This window comes from Pteronotus mesoamericanus, unplaced genomic scaffold (assembly GCF_021234165.1).
Source record: "Pteronotus mesoamericanus isolate MK-2021 breed Mesoamerican mustached bat unplaced genomic scaffold, CSHL_Meso_final contig_90, whole genome shotgun sequence".
Classification (NCBI taxonomy): Eukaryota; Metazoa; Chordata; class Mammalia; order Chiroptera; family Mormoopidae; genus Pteronotus; species Pteronotus mesoamericanus.
Window position 1 is genome coordinate 21,969,214 of NW_026555277.1, and position 18,736 is coordinate 21,987,949.

The window sequence follows — 18,736 nt, forward strand, 5'->3', positions numbered from 1 at the left end:
TTTAGCCTTCTTTTGTCTGGGAAACTCCTTATTTCACCTTCCATTTTAATTGAGAGCCTTGCTGGGGAGAGCAGTCTTGGTTGCAGGCCTTTGCTTTTCATGACTTGGAATATTTCTTGACATTCCCTTCTGGCTTGCAGTGTTTCTTTGAGAAATCAGCTGCTAGCCATATTGGGGCCCCCTTATATGTTACTACCTCTTTCTCCCTTGCTTCCTTTAGGATTCTCTGCTTGTCTTTGATATTTGCCATTTTAATGATGATGTGTCTTGGAGTGGGCCTCTTTGGGTCCCTCTGTGCTTCTTGGACTTGTGTGACTTTTTCTCTCCTCCAATGACGGAAGTTTTCCATCATTAATTTTTTTCAACAGGTTGTCTATCCCTTCCTCATCCTCTTCTCCTTCTGGTATCCCTATTATACAGATATTATTACGTTTCAGGTTGTCTTGCATTTCCCTCAATGTCTCTTCATTCTTTTTGAATCTTTTTACATTTTCTTGCCCTTTCTGGGAGCTTTTTTCTACCTTGTCCTCCAGCTCGCTGATTTGATCCTCAGCTTCATCGAGCTTGCTTTGGATTCCTTCTACTGTGTTCTTCAGTTCAGAAACTGTATTCTTCATTTCCTCTTGTGTCTTATTGATAGTTTCTATGTCCTTTTTCATGCTGATATAGTTTGCAGTAAGTTCCTTATAGTTTCCCTGCAGTTTTTTTGTAATTCTGTCTGAGCTCACTGAGCTCATTTAGCTTCCTTAGAACCATTGTTTGGAACTCAATATCTGATAGTTGACTTGCCTCTATTTCATTTGATTCTCTTTCTGGGGATTCCTCCTTTCCCTTTGACTGGGGCAGGGGTGGGGCGGTGTTTCTTTGTCTTCCCATTATTTGTGAGGCTCTTCTCTTTTGCTTCTGCTTCTTAAATTGATCTGTCTTGATTTCTTGACTTTGTGTTGTGAACTTCTATGGTAGGAGAGTGCTGTTTTTTTCTTTCTGGATCTGCCTCTGATGATGTCAAATGTTGACCCCATCTGACCTTAAGCAGACTGTTTGAAACTTTCAGGAATCTACTGTCTGTGACTGTCTCCTTCAGTTGTTAATCTAGTCACTGTGTCCTCAGCAAGCGGGCTTAGAGACACACAGGGCCGGGCAGAGCCCCTCCTGGGAGCAGGGTTATTGGGTCCTTTCATGCTGTTGCTGCTCAGGGGAGTGGTCTGCCTGAGCCAGATGGCTGTTGCAATATGGGGGAGGAGTCAGCACCAGGATCCTGCGAGCTACTCTCTCCATTCTCTCCCCAAGCCTCCATATCCAGTCTCTTCTCAAGTGTCTCTAGACTACTCTGTGCCCCCTTTGGCCATGGATCTATTATCTGTGGCTGCCACTCTGCGCTCAGCTGGCTGGCTTAGAGACACCACAGGATGGGGCTGAGGTCCTCCTGGGGGCAGGGCTATTGGGTCCTCTTATGCTATAGCTGCTCTGGGGAGTGGTCTCTGCCTGAGCAAGATGGCTGCTGCTGTTTGGATGATGAGTCAGCACTGGGATTCCTCTGGCTACTTTCTCAGTTCTATCCCCAAAGCCTCCTTCTCCAGTCTCTCCTCAGGCATCTCTAGCTCACTCTGCCCCCGGCTTTGCTGAGCCCAGGGTAAGTGGCTGCAAATAACAGTTTATGCGTTGGCCCTTTAAAAGGCTCTTTGTGTCTCCAGCTGCCTGTCTCTGGCAGAGAGCAACCCTGCCACTTTTTGCAGCTGGCTGTTATCTATGTACTTTTTGGGCTATTTATTATGTACGTAGTGGCCAAACTTAAACCCTTAGTTGAAACATGTAGTCTTTCCAGATGTTTAAAAGTACATAACATATGTTAAAAAGTAAAAAGCTAAAATAACACTCTTCAAATATTTTTTTCTGTTAATTCATAGGAATGGTTGTGTTTTGGGAATGGAAATGTTAAACTTGATGTCTCACAGAGTAGGCTAACCATTCACAGGGTGATGGAGGAGGGGGAGGGAAGGAAGTACAGAGAGGAGAGTCTGTGCCCATGAGCCTTTAGACAAATTCAGACTGTGTACACATTGTTATATATGTGCATATTAGTTAATATTGCCACATATTGTAGGATAAACAAGTCGTAAAGCCCAATGCATATTAAGAGTAGAGGTAGTAAAGTAATCCCTTTATAAATGCCCTTTTGTTAGTCTTCTGAGAGTGTCTTTGTTAACCTAAGTTTTGGAACTAGAGGTGGTCCTATACTTAGTCCCTGGAATGGTGGAGGAGGGAGAAGAGGAAAGTGAAGGGAAGGGCTCTTTGCTAGTATCTCCATTTCTAGACGATGATTTTAGATAAGAGCCATAGGTCTATATGTGCATTTTTGTGAAGTACCTGTGTTTATTGTGGACAAGATTCATTATTTACTTTTGAGTTGTCCTGAGGTGACAATGTTATGATTAAAAAAAAAAGTAGAGCTAGTGAATTAACCAACTTGTAAATATCTTTTTGTTGTAAATGATAGAAAAGAAGGATCCTGGACATGGAATTGTTAAACCATCTCTGGGAAATGTACATCAGGACTTGCTCATTAACCTGGGCAAGAGGAAGGAGAGAGGGAGGGGTGTGTTCACACTTAGGTTGTGGTGATAACCATTGATGTGTGCGCCTTTTCTGGCTGTACTATAAGAATACATTAAGTATATCAGTGGAAAATTGCTAATGTTTAAAAAGTATGGATCATAATGAATTCTCCTAGAAGCATATACTTTGTGTGCTCTGTTGTTTTGTGTCTCATTTTTAACTGAACACTAAGGAAATGTAGTATTTTAATTGTAACTCTGCCAATATCATTATCTAGAGGCCTCTTGCTCTTTCTGTCCTTTATGAAATTTTTGTCACCAAGAAAGGAAAGATTAGATTTTTTTCCCTCCAGACTGAGGTGATAATAGTGTATTCTTGGTTATCAAAATAATTATATAACTTTAGGACTTTGAAATGGTAAATATTCATGATGTATGAGAAAGCATGATTCCTAACTGTATGATCTTAATTACGTAAAAATGAAAGGTTGGTTGTGTAAATACACATGGGGACCTAGAAAGACATGTCACACTGTAAACTGCTTGTGATTGTGGATGACTTTGTTCTTTGCTTCTTGTGTTTCTCAGTTTCCTACCCTATGGACATGTAAACTTTTTAAAAATAAATGTTAGCCATGGCTGGTGTGGCTCAGTGGATTGAATGCTGGCCTGCAAACCGAAAGGTCACTGGTTCAACTCCCAGTCAGGGCACATGCTTGGGTTTCAGCTGGGTCCCCAGTTGGGGGCATGCGAGAGACACCATGTATCTCTCACATGCTGATATTTCTCTCCCTCTTTTCCTCCCTCCCTTCCAGTCTCCTTAAAAAGTAAATAAATAAAATCTTTAAAAATAAATTTTACTTTAAAAAGTAAAAAATAAAGTGTTTAGGCTTGCATAGTTGAATCATCCGCTAGGCACTTCAGGTGCTGTCTCTCAGAGCAGCGTGGCCTTCATCATGACTGGCACCGAGTTGTCCACTTCAGTCATCCCTGGATGACAGACAATTTTTATCATATTCCCTACTCACTTATTCTTTTATTTGTCTAATTTTTATCTGATTCGCTTTCTTTACTTAAATAAATATATGCATAAGTAAATGTTAAAAAGAAAAGTCTACGTTATTACCATAAATCGAAAAGCATCATATTTACTACAAAAAAAGGAGTTGTAAAAATAAATAAATTGAAAATGTAACACTGTTACTAAGTTTAAGCTAGATATTATTGTCTACTGCCTCCTTTGTTAAAAAGGTAAGTTAGCATGTTTTGAAACACAGTAAAGATATGTTAGCACTGGCTGTGGATTCCCCTTCCCCAACCATGTAAGAAAATTATAAAGAGAATAACTTTTCACTATGTTATCCATTGTTGTTTAATGCATATTGTCTGTGTGCCTCCCAGTATCACTGGTGATCCTTCCTCTGTTGTAGAGTCCCACACTATATGGGAACATTGCATTAGCTCATAGCACAGGTATCAAGAACATGGCTGAATACTGTCCTCCTCCACCCACGTATCCTGCAGGTAATAACAGTGACTGATAACCAAGGAGAAGGTGGGTGGACCCCAATTTGCCCCAGCTCCAATCTGGTGTCTGGACTGAGCAGTGGTACTCACCACTTCTTTCCCTATAATCTCCTCTAGAAATTCCGGGTTTACCTTGATGTTCCCAAGAAGCAGGTGACCAGCTGTACCCAGGCTGCCCAGGCCCAACCCCACACAGTCTGAAAGTGGATGTAGCCCAAAGGCTGCTCCTAGAAGGAAGTTAGACATGATGGTGAGTTGAAAGCCAAAGTCAGCCCCTCTAGCTTGGCTTTCCCCCTAGTGACACCTTGACCTGCAGCCTCTGAGGGAGGATCTAAAGTTGCTGGGCAGCCATCCAGGGCAGCCTTCCAGAAGCAGGTGGCTGGGGAAAGGGGTCTAGCCCTCTACAGTCTGGAAAGCAGCTAGGTGTAGAAGACTGAGCTCGGACATTGGGATCAGACATATCTGGAGACAAATCTTGGCTCTGACTCTTGCTGAGGACCTGGGTACCTTCATTTGCTTCACTGGACAGTCGGGATAATGACGACTGCTTGATCAGGTTGCTGCCAGGAGTGAGCAAGGCAAGATCCGCAGTGCTTGCTTACGTTATCTTGCAGAAGGCAGGTGCTCCATCAGTGCCAATTCCCTTGCCCCCTGGCATCCTTCAGGCAGCCATTGACCGCCTTCTCCCTGAAGCAGTTGGGGTGGGGAGGGCAGGCTGAAGCTCAGTGTGGACAGCCAGGCCCAGCTCAGACCGGACACACTGTGAATGGGAAGGCAACGCTCAGAGTGTGTGACACCTTCTTGTAGAACCTTGCTCAGGCCACCGCCACCCCCTCCCAGAAACGCCCCTCCCGAGGACTGCTGAAAGCATAGGCTCCTGTCGGACACTTGTTCTTACTGACTGGCATGGGGAGTTGTCACTTATTAATTATTTTAGTTTGTTCTTTGCAAAATACCCCCCCAAAGGCCTCACCCACATACACAAAAACAAAATTAAAAGCAGTGGTTTTAGCACTGTATTTATTTGAAACACTGGTTAAAAAGTGAGAGCCTCCCCCGTGGCCTCTTCAGCACTGCCCTGAGAGCTTGCCGCTGTTAGCATTTGGATGCTTTTCATCTTTTTTTCTGTGCTTGTAAAGCCATACTGTTTCTTGCTCTGTCCCTTACTAGCTGTGTGGCATTGAGCACGTTACATAATAACTCAGTGCTTCCCCTATTCATATTATTCATAAATAGAAATATTAGTAATTCCTGCATTTGCAGGTTACTCTGAAAATCAATAATAAGTTAACAATAAATTGAGTTAATACACGCAAAGCCCTGAGAACAGGTTCTGGCATGCAAAGTAAATACAGAATAAGGAACAAATAGTATTATAGCATCTATGCACTTATGTCACAAACACCATTTTGTGTACAAAAGCAGGATCCGTGCTTTGTGCCAGTATCAGTCAGTGTGTCGTCCCGCAGCTCCAAGTCTCTGCTTCATCCTGAGTGGTGATTCTGCGGCTAAACGGTAGAAAAATGTCTCGTTGGCCCCTGGAACATTTTCAGGCTTTGTTCGTAGAGGGCGCTGGAGGGGCAGCACAGGGCCGAGCAGAGGCCGGGGCTTCGCTTCCCGATTCAGGGCGCTCTCCTTCCTGCTCTTCAAGCACAGCTATCAGCGGCTTGCAAAAGACTCAGCGGTGCTCGCCCTCTAGAGAATTTTGTCGCACGCCAGGGCAGCCTCCTGCCCCTCAGTGCCCACTCGCTGACTGCAGACAAACTCTGGCTCCTGACACTTCAGTGAACGTCCCCAGCGTCAGTGGGCACGGCCTCGTTTTCAAACAACCCGAGTCCCCAGCCGGGCGGGCGGGGAGGAGCCTCCGGCATTTCTTTCTTCCTTGATGCTCTCCCTCCCCCTAGAGCGACTTTGCTTTTAGTAATCCGCCTTCTTTTACTAGGTAATAATTCTTCCCTTTCAAATGTCCTTTTTAAGGGACAGGTGTGTTTTCCATCTCTAACTGAACCCCTAGCTGGACTTTATATACTGTACATATAAAGAAAGTGAGCTGCAAACCATATGTTTGTGTGATTTACTTATGAGACGAAATGGAAATCTTTCCAGGTCTCTAAATACAGCCCTAATTCAATGCCTAGTATATTATTATAAAGCTTGTAAGTTTTACTTAGTCATTCCCCTATTTAAGGAAATAGCGCTTTCTTATTCGGGGCTATCGCACACTCTGCAGTACTGAGCATGTGCTTTTGTAAAGGTGACTATATCTGAAGAAAAAATTTCTAGGAGAATAATTGATGGGAAACTCAAGAGTTGGAAAATTTTAATTCAGGTAATGGCTACTAAGCTTAGTAATCAATGCACATAAAAGCTGTTGTTTCAGGAACTGAAGGTATGACCCACCCGGACTCCAAGAGACCATAAGCAGCTCCACCTCGTGTCTCAGGAGGCCTGCAAGCCATCAAGGTGGCATATGAGCCATTGTGCTCCAGGGTGAGACGCCCACAGCCCAGGGCACAGATGAAAGAATATGGAGCTTTTATTTGATTGACCTTTTCCCTGAGTTCCAAACCCCTTACCTACACTTTTCTGCTCCTTAGAAAAAGGGTCCATTTAAAATGGAATCTCAGAAGGGCTCTTGGTGTACATAATCCACCGTCTTCTCAGGTTGCTGGCCACCTGCACAAAGCGCCCGTGGGGATTCAGTCCCTGTCCCAGCTTAGTGGGCCTGGTAGCAGCAGGCTGAACGAACGCTGGCTTTTCCGGCTTCATAGTCAATTGTTCTGTCACAGGCTTGTACAGGTACATTTCTGAGAGATGTGAATTGCTCTCCCTAAAAGGCCGCACAATGTATATGACCAAAAGATTTAAAAGTGCCCACTTCCCCACACCCTTGCCAATCTCTTTTTCTTTAACTTTTATTAATCTGAGGGAGAGTATTTCATTGTTTTAATTGGTTTTGTGCAATTACTGAGAAGGTCGAACACATTTTCATAATGTCATTTTCCATTTTTATTTCTTTTGTGAAATCTCTGAAGGGCTTCAACACATTGGAGATGGTAATTATGTCTGAAAAGAGCTGGAGGTTTGGGGGACAGGGGTTGATGTAAGATTTAATTTTCCCCGTGTATTCTTTTGTACCATTTTAGTTTTTTGCCACCTGCTTGTGTTATATTTCCAAATAAAACAGAAAATTTTAAAAGGCATTTACAGTGATATGAGGAAGATTAGACACATGTACCCATGAAACAAAAGTATGAACAGAGAGATGCAGACGGCAGCACAGGGAATATAGCCAATATCATGATGACTCTGTGTGGGGTCAGGCGGGTGCTGGAAACATTGAGGGGACCATTTTGTAAAGTACATGGTTTTCTGTTTGTTTGTTTGTTTTTTTACCACTATGGCATACATGTGAAACTGATACAGAATAATCTTGAATGGAAACTATAATGGAAACATTAAAAATAAAGAGAAAAACTGTGAACAATAAGATGGTAAGAGAGAGAGAAGTTCAGAATTCTAAATTCCATGGCTCCAACATAGAAAAGTGGGGCTGGAAAGGGTTTACTTCTTGCCTCAGGGCCCTGGGACTGTCAGGCAGCGCATGGAGCTGCCTCTGGAAGGAACCGTTAACCACTGCCCTGCCTGCCCGAGGGCGGGCGAGACCTCTGAGCAAAGGCGGACCTGGGACGGGAGGTGGTAGAAATATGAGAGTCTGCTCAGTGTCCCCACATGTGTACTCTTCCTGCCACTGAATTAGTTTCATTTTCCTCTCCAGAAACTTTAACCCCTTACTAAATACAAAGAACTAACTAACTAACTAAATTAAAAACGGGGGAAGCCTGATTGAGTGGTTTGTCACATGCAAGGATCCCAAACCTAAGGCATCAGTGCCAATGGCCTGAGGAGGTTAAGCCAGCCTAACTCTTCTACTGATGGCCGTGTTTTCAGTTACTGGCAGAATGAGTCACCTTTCTTGTAAGTAAGAGAGCTTCCTCTTTTAATATTTTATCGTGGTCTTTAATCTGGCCAAGCCCATTTCTCATGGACCCGAAATTGTTGATAAAACTGGCATGTCCTTGACATTACAGTGTGGTAACTCAAGTGGAGAGGCCAGGCTTCCACCTCCAGAACTGGGGGGTGGGGTGCAAATTACCCCATGCAGCTCCCCCACACTGTCCCTCAGGAAATACATGCATAGGAGCAGTGTGGGGCAGACAGGAAGCACAGACACCTGGCCTTGGACAGAGATAAGCCAAAGAGGGTTCAAGTTTGGTCCTTCCCACTTCCTAGCAGTGTGAACTTATTTATAACTTATCTCCTCTGAGTCTTGATTTTCTGATCTATAAAATGGGAGAGTAACACCTCTCTGTCACTCTCACAGAGTCACCATTTTCAGCACCATCAAGTGGCTAGACTCAAGGGCTGGAGCTGCTAGTTTGGGAGCACTAAGATACCTCTAGGCCAAACTGGCTCACTGGCCGGAGCTGGGGATCCAGGAAGGCATGAGTGTGCAGGGGGATGAGGAGAATCTTTCAAGCAATGAAACAAGCAACGATGTAGGATGATCAGATATAGTACTGAGCCTCTATGCACCTGGGAAAGAAGAAATGTCCACAGCAATAGAGTAGGAGCCGAGGGAGGGGTGTATCTCAGATGAAGAAGGCTGTGTCTCTATCGGAAGCTTAGACTTAACACTAACCTGTCAGAATAAGTTTGGGGTGCTCCGAGGCATCACAAGGCAGGTTTGCATCTGCAGGCTTGCTTACTTTTCCAGACTGTATTGAAATGGTTACTTTGCAACAAGGTTGGCCCAGGGCAAAAAAAAGTGAGTCAATGCTCCTAATCCTTGTTTGGGTAACACTAATTATATCACCAACCACAGAAATAACCACCACCCAAAGTACAGATGTGTGCTGAATTGAAGAAACGTACTCTGTTCCAACCAAGAGGACAAAGCCACCCTGCACACCCTACATGGCCAATTACTCAACAGTGCAACAAGCTGAGAAATCACCCCATCTATTGGCCAAATGACATTAAGCATCAAAACAAGCAATACGATTTCAGAAGGAAGAAAATACCCATAGACCCAGCACCCAGCTGGAGAAATAAAACATGAAACCCCTGCATAATTCTTTCCATTACATTCTTTACCCCCACTCCTCAAATCCTGACCCACCCCAGGTAACCACTATTCTAAACTCTTTGTTTATTGCCATATGCATATCTTTGTATTTGAACAACACAGGCATGAATCTATAAGCAACATATAGGAATACTTTGTGTGTTTTTAACATTGTATAAATTGTATCACATTGTATTCACTCTTTTATTTGCTCAAGATTGTATTTCTCTTTTTAAATAGACTTTTTTTAATTTACCATTTTAACTATTTTAAAGAGAATAGTTCAGCGGCACTGAGTATAGGCACTATGTTCATATCCATCACCATCTAGCTCCAGAAAAACGATGTGTCCTGATACATGTATTCAAGCTCTATAAAATTGCCAATGTATCACTCTTTCTGTCATAGAAGAATGGCAGTTTCATATGGTTCTCTCTAATAATTCTAGTTCATTTTGTTTCACAGTTTGGTAGTATTTCTTAGGTGATTACAATTGAATCTTCTATATTTAGGTTGATTAGGTTGTTTGTTTTTTATTTTTCTTACAAATAACGCCACTCTGAGAATTCTCCCCCATGTCTCCTGGTACATGTGCAAGAGTTTATTTCAGGCCATAGACTCAGAAATGGAATGGCTGGATCATACTGTGTGCAAGTCTTCTTGCCAGTATTCTAAAGTGATTGCCAGTAGTTCTCTAAAGTGATTCTGTCAACTTACATTTCTCCAAGCAGTGCCATAGACTTCCCTTTGCACCATGTCCTCACCCATACTTACTACTGACAGGGTTTTAAGTGTTGTCAACATAATGAGTGTAACTAGTATCTCATTGTGGCTTTATTTTTACAGTTCTCTAGTTGCTAAGGAAATAAATTATGTTTTAATATCTTTATTATTTATGCATATTCCTTTTCTTTTAATTATTGGTTCATTTTTTTTCACATCTAACTGGATTTTTAATTATTTTATGAAATTGTAGAATATATATTCTTTAGTTTTTTGGTGTCATTTTTGATATTTTGAAATAGGAGGTGAAAGTGTGTTTACTTACATCATTCACAAATAACAGATCTATAGTCGGTTGTTAAAGAAAAAGGTGGGACTTTTTGGGAAATAACTCTAACTTTTTAGGTTAGTATCATAGAAAATTATTCCACAACATTCTGAGTGCAAGGGTGCACTAATCTTACTTGGTGTACATTTTTCATGTTTTCTTGTACACATTAAGGTTTCAGGTGATCTGGAAGGAGCTGGTGGTAGGAAGAGAAGGGACAGAATCTGGACCAGGGGCAGACACTCTGCACAACACAAAAATGACAAATTCTAACTTGGCCTTTCAAGTTATTCCAGACTCTAGCTGGGTAAGGAGGGAAGGAGGGAAGGGAGGGAGGGATGGGCGGGGTGGTGTTGACATTGGAAAGATGGCAGATAAGATTAATGGACAAATAGAGGCCCTGGTGGCAGGGTCCTAGAGGAAGTGAGATAGAAAGATAGCAGGTGGTTGTCAGGGGGGGAAGGGCATGCTCGACACTGAGACTTGGGGTGAAGTACAGATATTGATCATGGCAAAGCTTACCGGTTGCATGACTGGGAAGACATGGAAGTTAGTAAAATAATGGAAAAGTAAATGCCAAAGTGGAATTACAAATGAATTAACTCTTTTTCTTTATGTGTTCTTGTATTTCCTAAATATTACACAAAGAGCATACATGACTATGTAAGCAGAAAAAAAGTTATTAAGTAAAATAAAATGTATTAATCAGAGGAAAAAAGGAAAAAATCACTTTATTTATTTGTAAGTCAATTACTACTATTTACAAGGATCCAGTCCACAAAGCTCATAATCCCATTCTAGAATTGTACCAGTATTTCCAATCATCTTGCATAGAATCACTTAAAATAAGACCAATTGAGAAATGTGAGTTTCACAGTGTATACACTTTGCTTCAAGCAATATCTATTTTAAAATACATACATATTTGTATTTGTTGTATTTGTATTTGCATTGAGACCCATAAATTATTTATGAGATAAGGAGGTAGGAGGACTGGGCATACGGTAGGCAGAACAAGAGGCAGGATTTTTCCGGGGTACCTTTTTATATTTCCTTATCTTTGAACAATGTAAAGATTTCCTTATCTTTTTATATTTCCTGTTCAAAATAAGTTTAAAAATTAAGAATTAATACAATTTTAAAACTTTAATAGAAAAACTCTCTTTTAAAAATCATATATGCAAAAGTTATGTTAAGAAATGGTTGTTTTTATTGGCAAATGAGTCTTTCTTTAAACAGGGAATTTCCCCTAATATTGTTTTTAAAAGAGTTTCACTTTCAAAAATTTAGTTCCTGTTCTAAGATACAGGTGTGTCACTATATTCTTAACACAACATTGAAAGAAAACTGCAGACTTTGAACAAGGCCCATACTCTACCAGAATACAAGTTAAATAACTTCACAATATACAGGGTCTGGCACAAATAACACCCCTTTTTATTACAAAAATCTTTTATTACAAAATCATAAGCATGTAATTCTGTAATATAACAATATCACACTCAAGCACACCATATGACATTTTAGGTGAAATGTTCAAATTAAAACTATAAATTATTACACCCATATTATTACCCTACCAACCACACTCAAGCAGGCTTTACTTCTGCTGGACACTGAATACTTCCACAGAGGATAATTACACTTGTTTTATATGACTCCAGAGTTTAGAATGAGAACCAGTTTTTTAAGTACATTCTAAGGAGGTGGATTCAAATACAACAGAGAAAAGAACAATAAAATCTGTCCAAATGTGAAACCAAGTGGCAGTTTGCAAAGCAGTAGATACATAGGATTGCAAATCCTCCATTAACAGCTCTGGGAATTCACCAAGTCACTTAACACTCTGAAGGCTGGACCACAGAGTCCCCGGGTTTTTTGACGCTCCCAAATCCATGACTCTGCATGTGGTTTGAATTCCCTTTGTGCTGGAAGAGTGAGGCAAAGGTGGAGGATAGTGGAAGATTTGCCACCCTGTCATGGGTGAGAGGATGGACTGGAACAGGTTTCAGATCAATTAAAGATTGGCACCTGACAATAAATCCGAGGACCTCCAGCCATAGATCTGCATCCACGCTACATTAAAAAGTTCAATGTATGGGCACACAATACAATATACAGATCATGTATCCTAGAAATGTTTGCTTGAAACCTATATAATCTTATTAATCAATGTCAACCCATTTACCTTTTTTTAAAAATTCCACATAAAGTTCATCACTTTCCGTGGATGCCAGGATGTGGGCACAGACTGCGTGGCAGAGCTCAAATATAAAGTGGTCATAACAGAAAAGCCAGGATGCAGTTCTATTGATTTTTTAAAATGATAACCAAAAAGGAATGACAACATTTACAAGTGAAGGTAGAAGACTCAAAGACCCTGGGAATACATTCACAAGCTCCAATGGGCCCAAGAATTCTAGGTTAAGAACAACTTGACTAGATCTCTGGGAAAGGATCTGACCTGGAAGACTTTGTAAGTTAGATATGGCACAGAAGTTATCTATAAAATGAGCTAATCTTCTAATTTGGTTGACCTCAGTGGAGACTTGATCATTAATAAAGGCTGTTATTCAGCAGCATTTACCACTGTATTATACTGGTCAGTGCCTATTCTGATTGGTCAGTATCCACAGTGTACCAGTTGCTTATATGTTTAAATTACCTGAGCCTTGGCAGAACATAATGTGGCTGCTATGGGGCATCCCTTTGATATCAAACCTGCCCATCATTAAAGAAATTCCCTGAAGAAGAGGCCAGTAAAATGCCATGGCAACTAATGGCTCTAATAATAGTAAATACTGGGAGCACCATTATTAAATAACAAACATTTGCATAATATGCTATCAAATGTTTTTGTGTCTTGTTTTATAGAAGCTAAACTTTTGAGGAAGAAAGAAGGGAAAAGAAAGAAAAAATAACTACAGCTCTTATAGGTTGAGCAAAACTAAGCAAAATATACAGAAACATCACTCAGTCTGCCCATTTCCTTCATGAAAGTCTGGACAGACAATGGCTATAGCCAAACAGCTGTAATCAAATCACCTCCTGTTGTTCCTGGACTCTAAATGTACACACACAAACACACACACACAGGACAAGTGTGCACACACTACATTGAAGAAAAATGAACCAAGGACAGCTTCACCCCTGGTGTCTGTATAGACACCTGTGACCCACAGCCATAAAGGCCTAGTGACTCCTAAAGTCCTGGCTGGAGGTCTCAGAAAAGAAAGTCCATTGAGTGCTTCCTGATTCTAGAATTTAATCTTGCACGAGTGCTAAAGTCCAGCAAAATAGAAATATGAGAAAGACCACAGGCCCGGGACTTAAACATCAAACCCCAAATGTTTTTGATGAAGGAGACTTCATCAGCAGTGTTTTGGTCATCTGGACTCAGAGCCAGGAGCCAGCCTGTTGCTGCTGAGGACACTGTGAACCAGTGATGGGAGAGCCAGCTCTTCACGCCGAGGATTGCAGTAGGTATTGCTAGTGTTGATTTGCAGCTAAAAGTCAGCTGGAATTAGATGTAAGAGAACTCAAACTCTGCTATTGCCATTTAGGTTACTACCAAAAGAATCTGCCATCTAAAGGCCTTATATGCACAGCACCATAATTAAATTTAAATGGAGATTATATATATATATATATATATATATATATATATATATATATATACACACATACATACATATATATTTATCTCTATTTAGCTATCTATATATCTAAATAGAGATCTCTAAAAATATATCCATTCAATCTAAAAATATGTATAGAATGGGGCAAAATAGGTTTACTGGTGTTCATATGAAAAATAATACAATTAATAAATAGTAATACTGTGTTTCACGTACAACTGTAAACCTCCTTTTGCCCAACCCTGTATATATGTAATCGTTAATCTCCTCAGCAGATAATATTTTCTCTACTTTACAGAAAAGGCTCAAACAACTAGCTTGAATTAGTGTCTTAGAGCAAAGGAGCCACAGGGCAGAACAGAAACCCAAGGCTTCCATTTCCAGAGGCCTTGCCCTTCCCTTTTAACCACACCATGCTTCCCTTGCCCAGGAGGACTGCTGAATGGCCAACAGCTGTGGATATCCAGGTGAACAAAGACTGTAACCACCAGCTGTTAGCTTTGACTTACACAACCAACTGATTTGGAAGACCATCCTGACCTATGTATTAGATTCATTTCTTTTGCCAAACTGCATTCAAATACATGTGACTACTAGCTACATTATAATAAAGTTCTCATGACTATTTTTCATAGAAAGTTCACCTTAAATGAATTTGACTTTCACAGAAATAATTTATAAAATCAGACATCACTGAGAATTTTCTTCATTCCCTGACATCTTTCACGGGCATCTGTATATCCAAAGAGATGTTCATGAAGTCCTATTATGCCCCATGATGGTCCAGTTCACTTACATGGGAAATAAGATCATGTGAACAATAATTGGCTGAAATGCTGTAGCCAATTGCCCTGCCTCCTTGGGCCTCAGCTTCCTCATCTATAAATGAAGGCTTTAACTACAACACTTCCAATCACCTTCTTTCCAGCAATTGAAAAAGAAACATTCCTTCTGCAATAGAAAAAAAGTTCACATATGTAAAAACATTCAAAACCTTAATTTTAAAAGTGTCAAGTATTCCTTCCAGAGCCACCCTATCCACAAGGCATAGCCAGGCACCTCTCTGGCTAAGGAGAGAGCAACACTCCCTGTGAACAGCTTCAGTCCCTCAAGCTGCATCTCCTGTCCTTGGGGCTGGAGAAGCAGAGTGTGTTGTGATGGGGAGGCAGAGGCGGTGGGGGTGCTGTTGACGAAAGTCAGCACAGTGCAGCCGCCAAGCCTGAGGGCCCTTGGCCAAGAGACAGATGCTGCACTGAGGACTGAGTCCTGACTCATGCCTCACTGGAAGTCAGCACTACGCATTCTTGTTTTCAAGTGAGAGATGCAATCAGTTCTTTGCTTTAGTCAGCTTGAGTTGAGTGTTCTGTCACCAACATTTGAACGGTTCTGACCAACAGGGACATAACAGCAGATTGTAAAGTTTCTGCTCCCAGAGGAGCTGACTATGTGTCTCTCTTTACACTTAGCCGTCATCTTCCTAGGGCCAACCCAGTTTGCAACCCAGGAAAAACAGTTCCTGCAGGAACATCTTCCCTGACACTACAGCAGGAAATGGCCGTGGCATAAACCAAATTCCTCCCTCCCCCAGTTGTAGGGCAGAAAGGAATCCTTGGGAAGGGAGGAGGAGAGGTAGGGTCAGCAAACCGCGATCTCATCGTCAGCCAATGTCCAAAACAAAGCACCAGGGAAGACAGAGAATTACAACAAGGAGTGGTCATGTGGAGGAGAAATCTAAGAATACTGGTTCTTAGATCTAAAAGGAACCTTAAAATGTTCCTGTTCCCACTTTTCACTTTACACATACACAAAGGCCAATTATTTTTTTCTCAGGATGCACAGCTAAAACCAAGATTATAACCCAAGGCATCAGTAAAAAAGTTTTGTATCATTTAGACTTTTTGAGAAAGGGGAAAAGAAAAAGCAGAATTTACTGAGTCTGAAAATACAGCACTTCTTATTACTAGAATGATAGACTGGAAGCCAGCTCACCATCTGTCACTGATCTCCTATAGTAGGCTGGAAGTTAGAAGAGAAAGTTCCTTTCAAGTCTAAGAGTCAATGAAACCTCCCTACCATAATAAAAGTTATTTTCGTGGCACAGGGAATATGACTTTTTTACGTAGTGTGAAAACAGGTTGAGGCATCTGTTTCTTTGTTCCACCTCGTCGACTCACATCATCATTGACAGCAGTGAGGATGGATAAGATATCTTGATGTCTGTAGGCAGAGAAGAAAATATATTTTCAATCAGGAGACAGTAATCACGTACCAGGTCTTAGAAATAAGACCCTAAAACATGTGACTTCTTCCTAGCCTAACATGCCTAGATTCTAACTGGAATCTTGCCCAATAGAAAGCAATAGAAATAGAAATTTTCTGAAATAGAAAAACAAATGCTAAATTATATAAAATTTTCAATTCCACATTCAGTGTTTAAGAAAATTATAATAATTAAACCTTGTGTTTTAATGTACTTCGTTCATAAAGGAACTTTACATATAATTATTTTTCCATGTTCTTCCTTTGAGCTGAGAGATGATAGGTAGGTAGGTAGGTAGATAAGACGGGCAGGTGATAGGGATAGAGAAAGAGAGCCTCCTATTAATAATACCCTCTCTGTTCTTGGCTTGGGGAAGGATACAAAGATAAATATGATACAATTCCTAATCTTAAACACTTAAAATGCAGACATAAAATGGGTACCAAGAATAGCATAGGTACCAAATTCATAATACAAGGCAGAATGTGATCAATGCCATATGAAAAGAAGGTCAAAGTTCCATTGAAAGTTCAGAGGAGAAAGACAGAACTTCTGACTGAGAGCAGTGAAGGCTCCATGGAGGAGGTAACACTTGTACTTGGGCTTGTAGGGCATGTAGCATTTACTAGAATGAATGCTCCAGGAGTGGGCAATGCATATTATTGGAAGCAAAGCAAAGGCTCTTGAGACAGACTTGGGTTTGAATCATGGCTCTATCACTTGCTGACTGAGTATGTGGTCTTAGGCAAGTCACTACTGTGTTCGGTTTTCTCGGCTCTAATATGAAGACGATAACAATACTCACTTTAGGTACTGCCATGAGATTAAATGAGGTAATTTATGTAAAGCACTTAGAACCATGGGTACAATATTCCATTGACCATCATTTTTAGTATTATTAGTAGTATTACTTTGGCAAAAAAAAATCAGTTTGGTTTCTCAGAAGCTGGCTCTGGTAGTGCTTAGTTGTTTGAACTTCATTTGAAACAATTTTGTTAGATTGCATTGTGATATCTGTCATGTCAGTTTACATTTGTAAAATTTTATTGAAATTGGTGAATTTTTGTGCAGCCATTTTAATATTGAAGATGGAAGAAAAGATGCATTTTCACCATATTTTGCTTTCATATTTCAAGAAAGGTAAAAATGCAACTGAAATGCAATAAAACTATTTGTGCAGTCAGTGTGTGGAGAAGGAGCTGTGACTGATCAAGCATGTCAAAAATGATCTGTGAAGTTCTGTGCTGGAGATTTCTTGCTGGATTATGCTCCATGATCGGGTAGACCAGTTGAAGTTGTTAGTGATCAAATCAAGACATTAATTGAGAACAATCAACATCATACCATGGTGGGGGATAGCTGGCAAAATATTCAAATCAATAAAGTTATTGGTGAAAATGAAAAATAAGTACTTTATTTTACAGAAAAAACCATATGGATTTTTGGCTAAACTAATATTACCACTACTTCTCATCATCACCATTATTTTTCAGATGAGATGCAGGCCCTGCCTGGTTTTTGGTCCTTTTATCCTGTTTCACAGAGCTGTTATCTCTGTCCTGAAACCTTCCTGTGGCTGACTCCTCTTTCTCAGCATTCAGTCACACTTGAACTATCACCTTGATCAAGAAGTCTTCTCAAGTAGCTCCTTGCCACCACTCTCTGTAGTATTATCCTGTTTTGCTTTCTTCATAGCAGGTGTCACTATCTGAAATTATCTTATTAATTTAAATATCTACTTATTTACATTTTTATTATATAGCTTCCCCTCACTGGACTGTAAGCTCCATGGAGAAGACATTTTTGTCTCTCTTCTTAACAATGTCCCTCTAGTCCCTAGCTCAGTACCCACTATAGCAGGCTTACAGTGTCCCCATGGAGCCATAAGACATTGCCTTTGACTGTTATGCTGGGACTATAGAGGTTAGTAAAGAAGAGGGGAAAGCTTAGGTAAATCAAGGCTCCAATCCTGAGTCCCTATCTTAAATTCCCAGAAGAGCATTGTGGCCATTTCTAGAAATGGGATTCAGGAGTAGAAGCTCCTGGAGAGGGCTGAGAAGGTGAGTTCAAGACTATTCATTGGGTTGTAAGGTCCAAGGACAACACAAAGGTAGGATGACTCGTGGGCCGTGAAAAAATGTGCAAGACTGACCTTAAGAATGAGGTTGACTTAATCAATCATTCATTGGTTGCAAATAGTTACCAAGCTCAACAATATATTAGATACTATGCCAGGCACTAAGGATGTAATTGAATGAAGTTACCCCTCCAGAAACTCAGAGTTACTAATTTGGGAGACATTTTCGTGGAGGTTCCAGTGGCCTCCAGGTACAGCTAAAACTGCCATGAGGGGTTGCAGAGAGAAAGCATAGAAGGTCCAGGGCAGAACCTTGGCGAATGCCTATCTCCAGGGTACCAGGTGAGGAGCATGTAGCAGAGACAGAAGGAAAGTCGTCTGAGTAGAGGCAGGTGACCAAGGTCCAAGGCATCGCATGAGAGCACTCAGTAAATATGAGTGATTGATAAATGAATAAAGGAAGGAACAAATAAAAGGCCCCTATGCCTTTATTCATGTTG

At 40.9% G+C, this 18,736-nt stretch overlaps 1 protein-coding gene across 1 annotated transcript in view; it reads right to left on the reverse strand.

Annotated features, from left to right (window-relative positions):
* Positions 1-15,905: 15,905 nt before the first annotated feature.
* The window catches only part of CASP10 (caspase 10), a 33,025-nt gene continuing 30,194 nt past the window's right edge, over positions 15,906-18,736 (reverse strand). Inside the window, exon 8 of the mRNA XM_054585839.1 lies at positions 15,906-16,116. Coding sequence (XP_054441814.1) covers positions 15,984-16,116 — 133 coding nt within the window. The 3' untranslated portion in view covers positions 15,906-15,983. The remainder of the gene's footprint in view (positions 16,117-18,736) is intronic.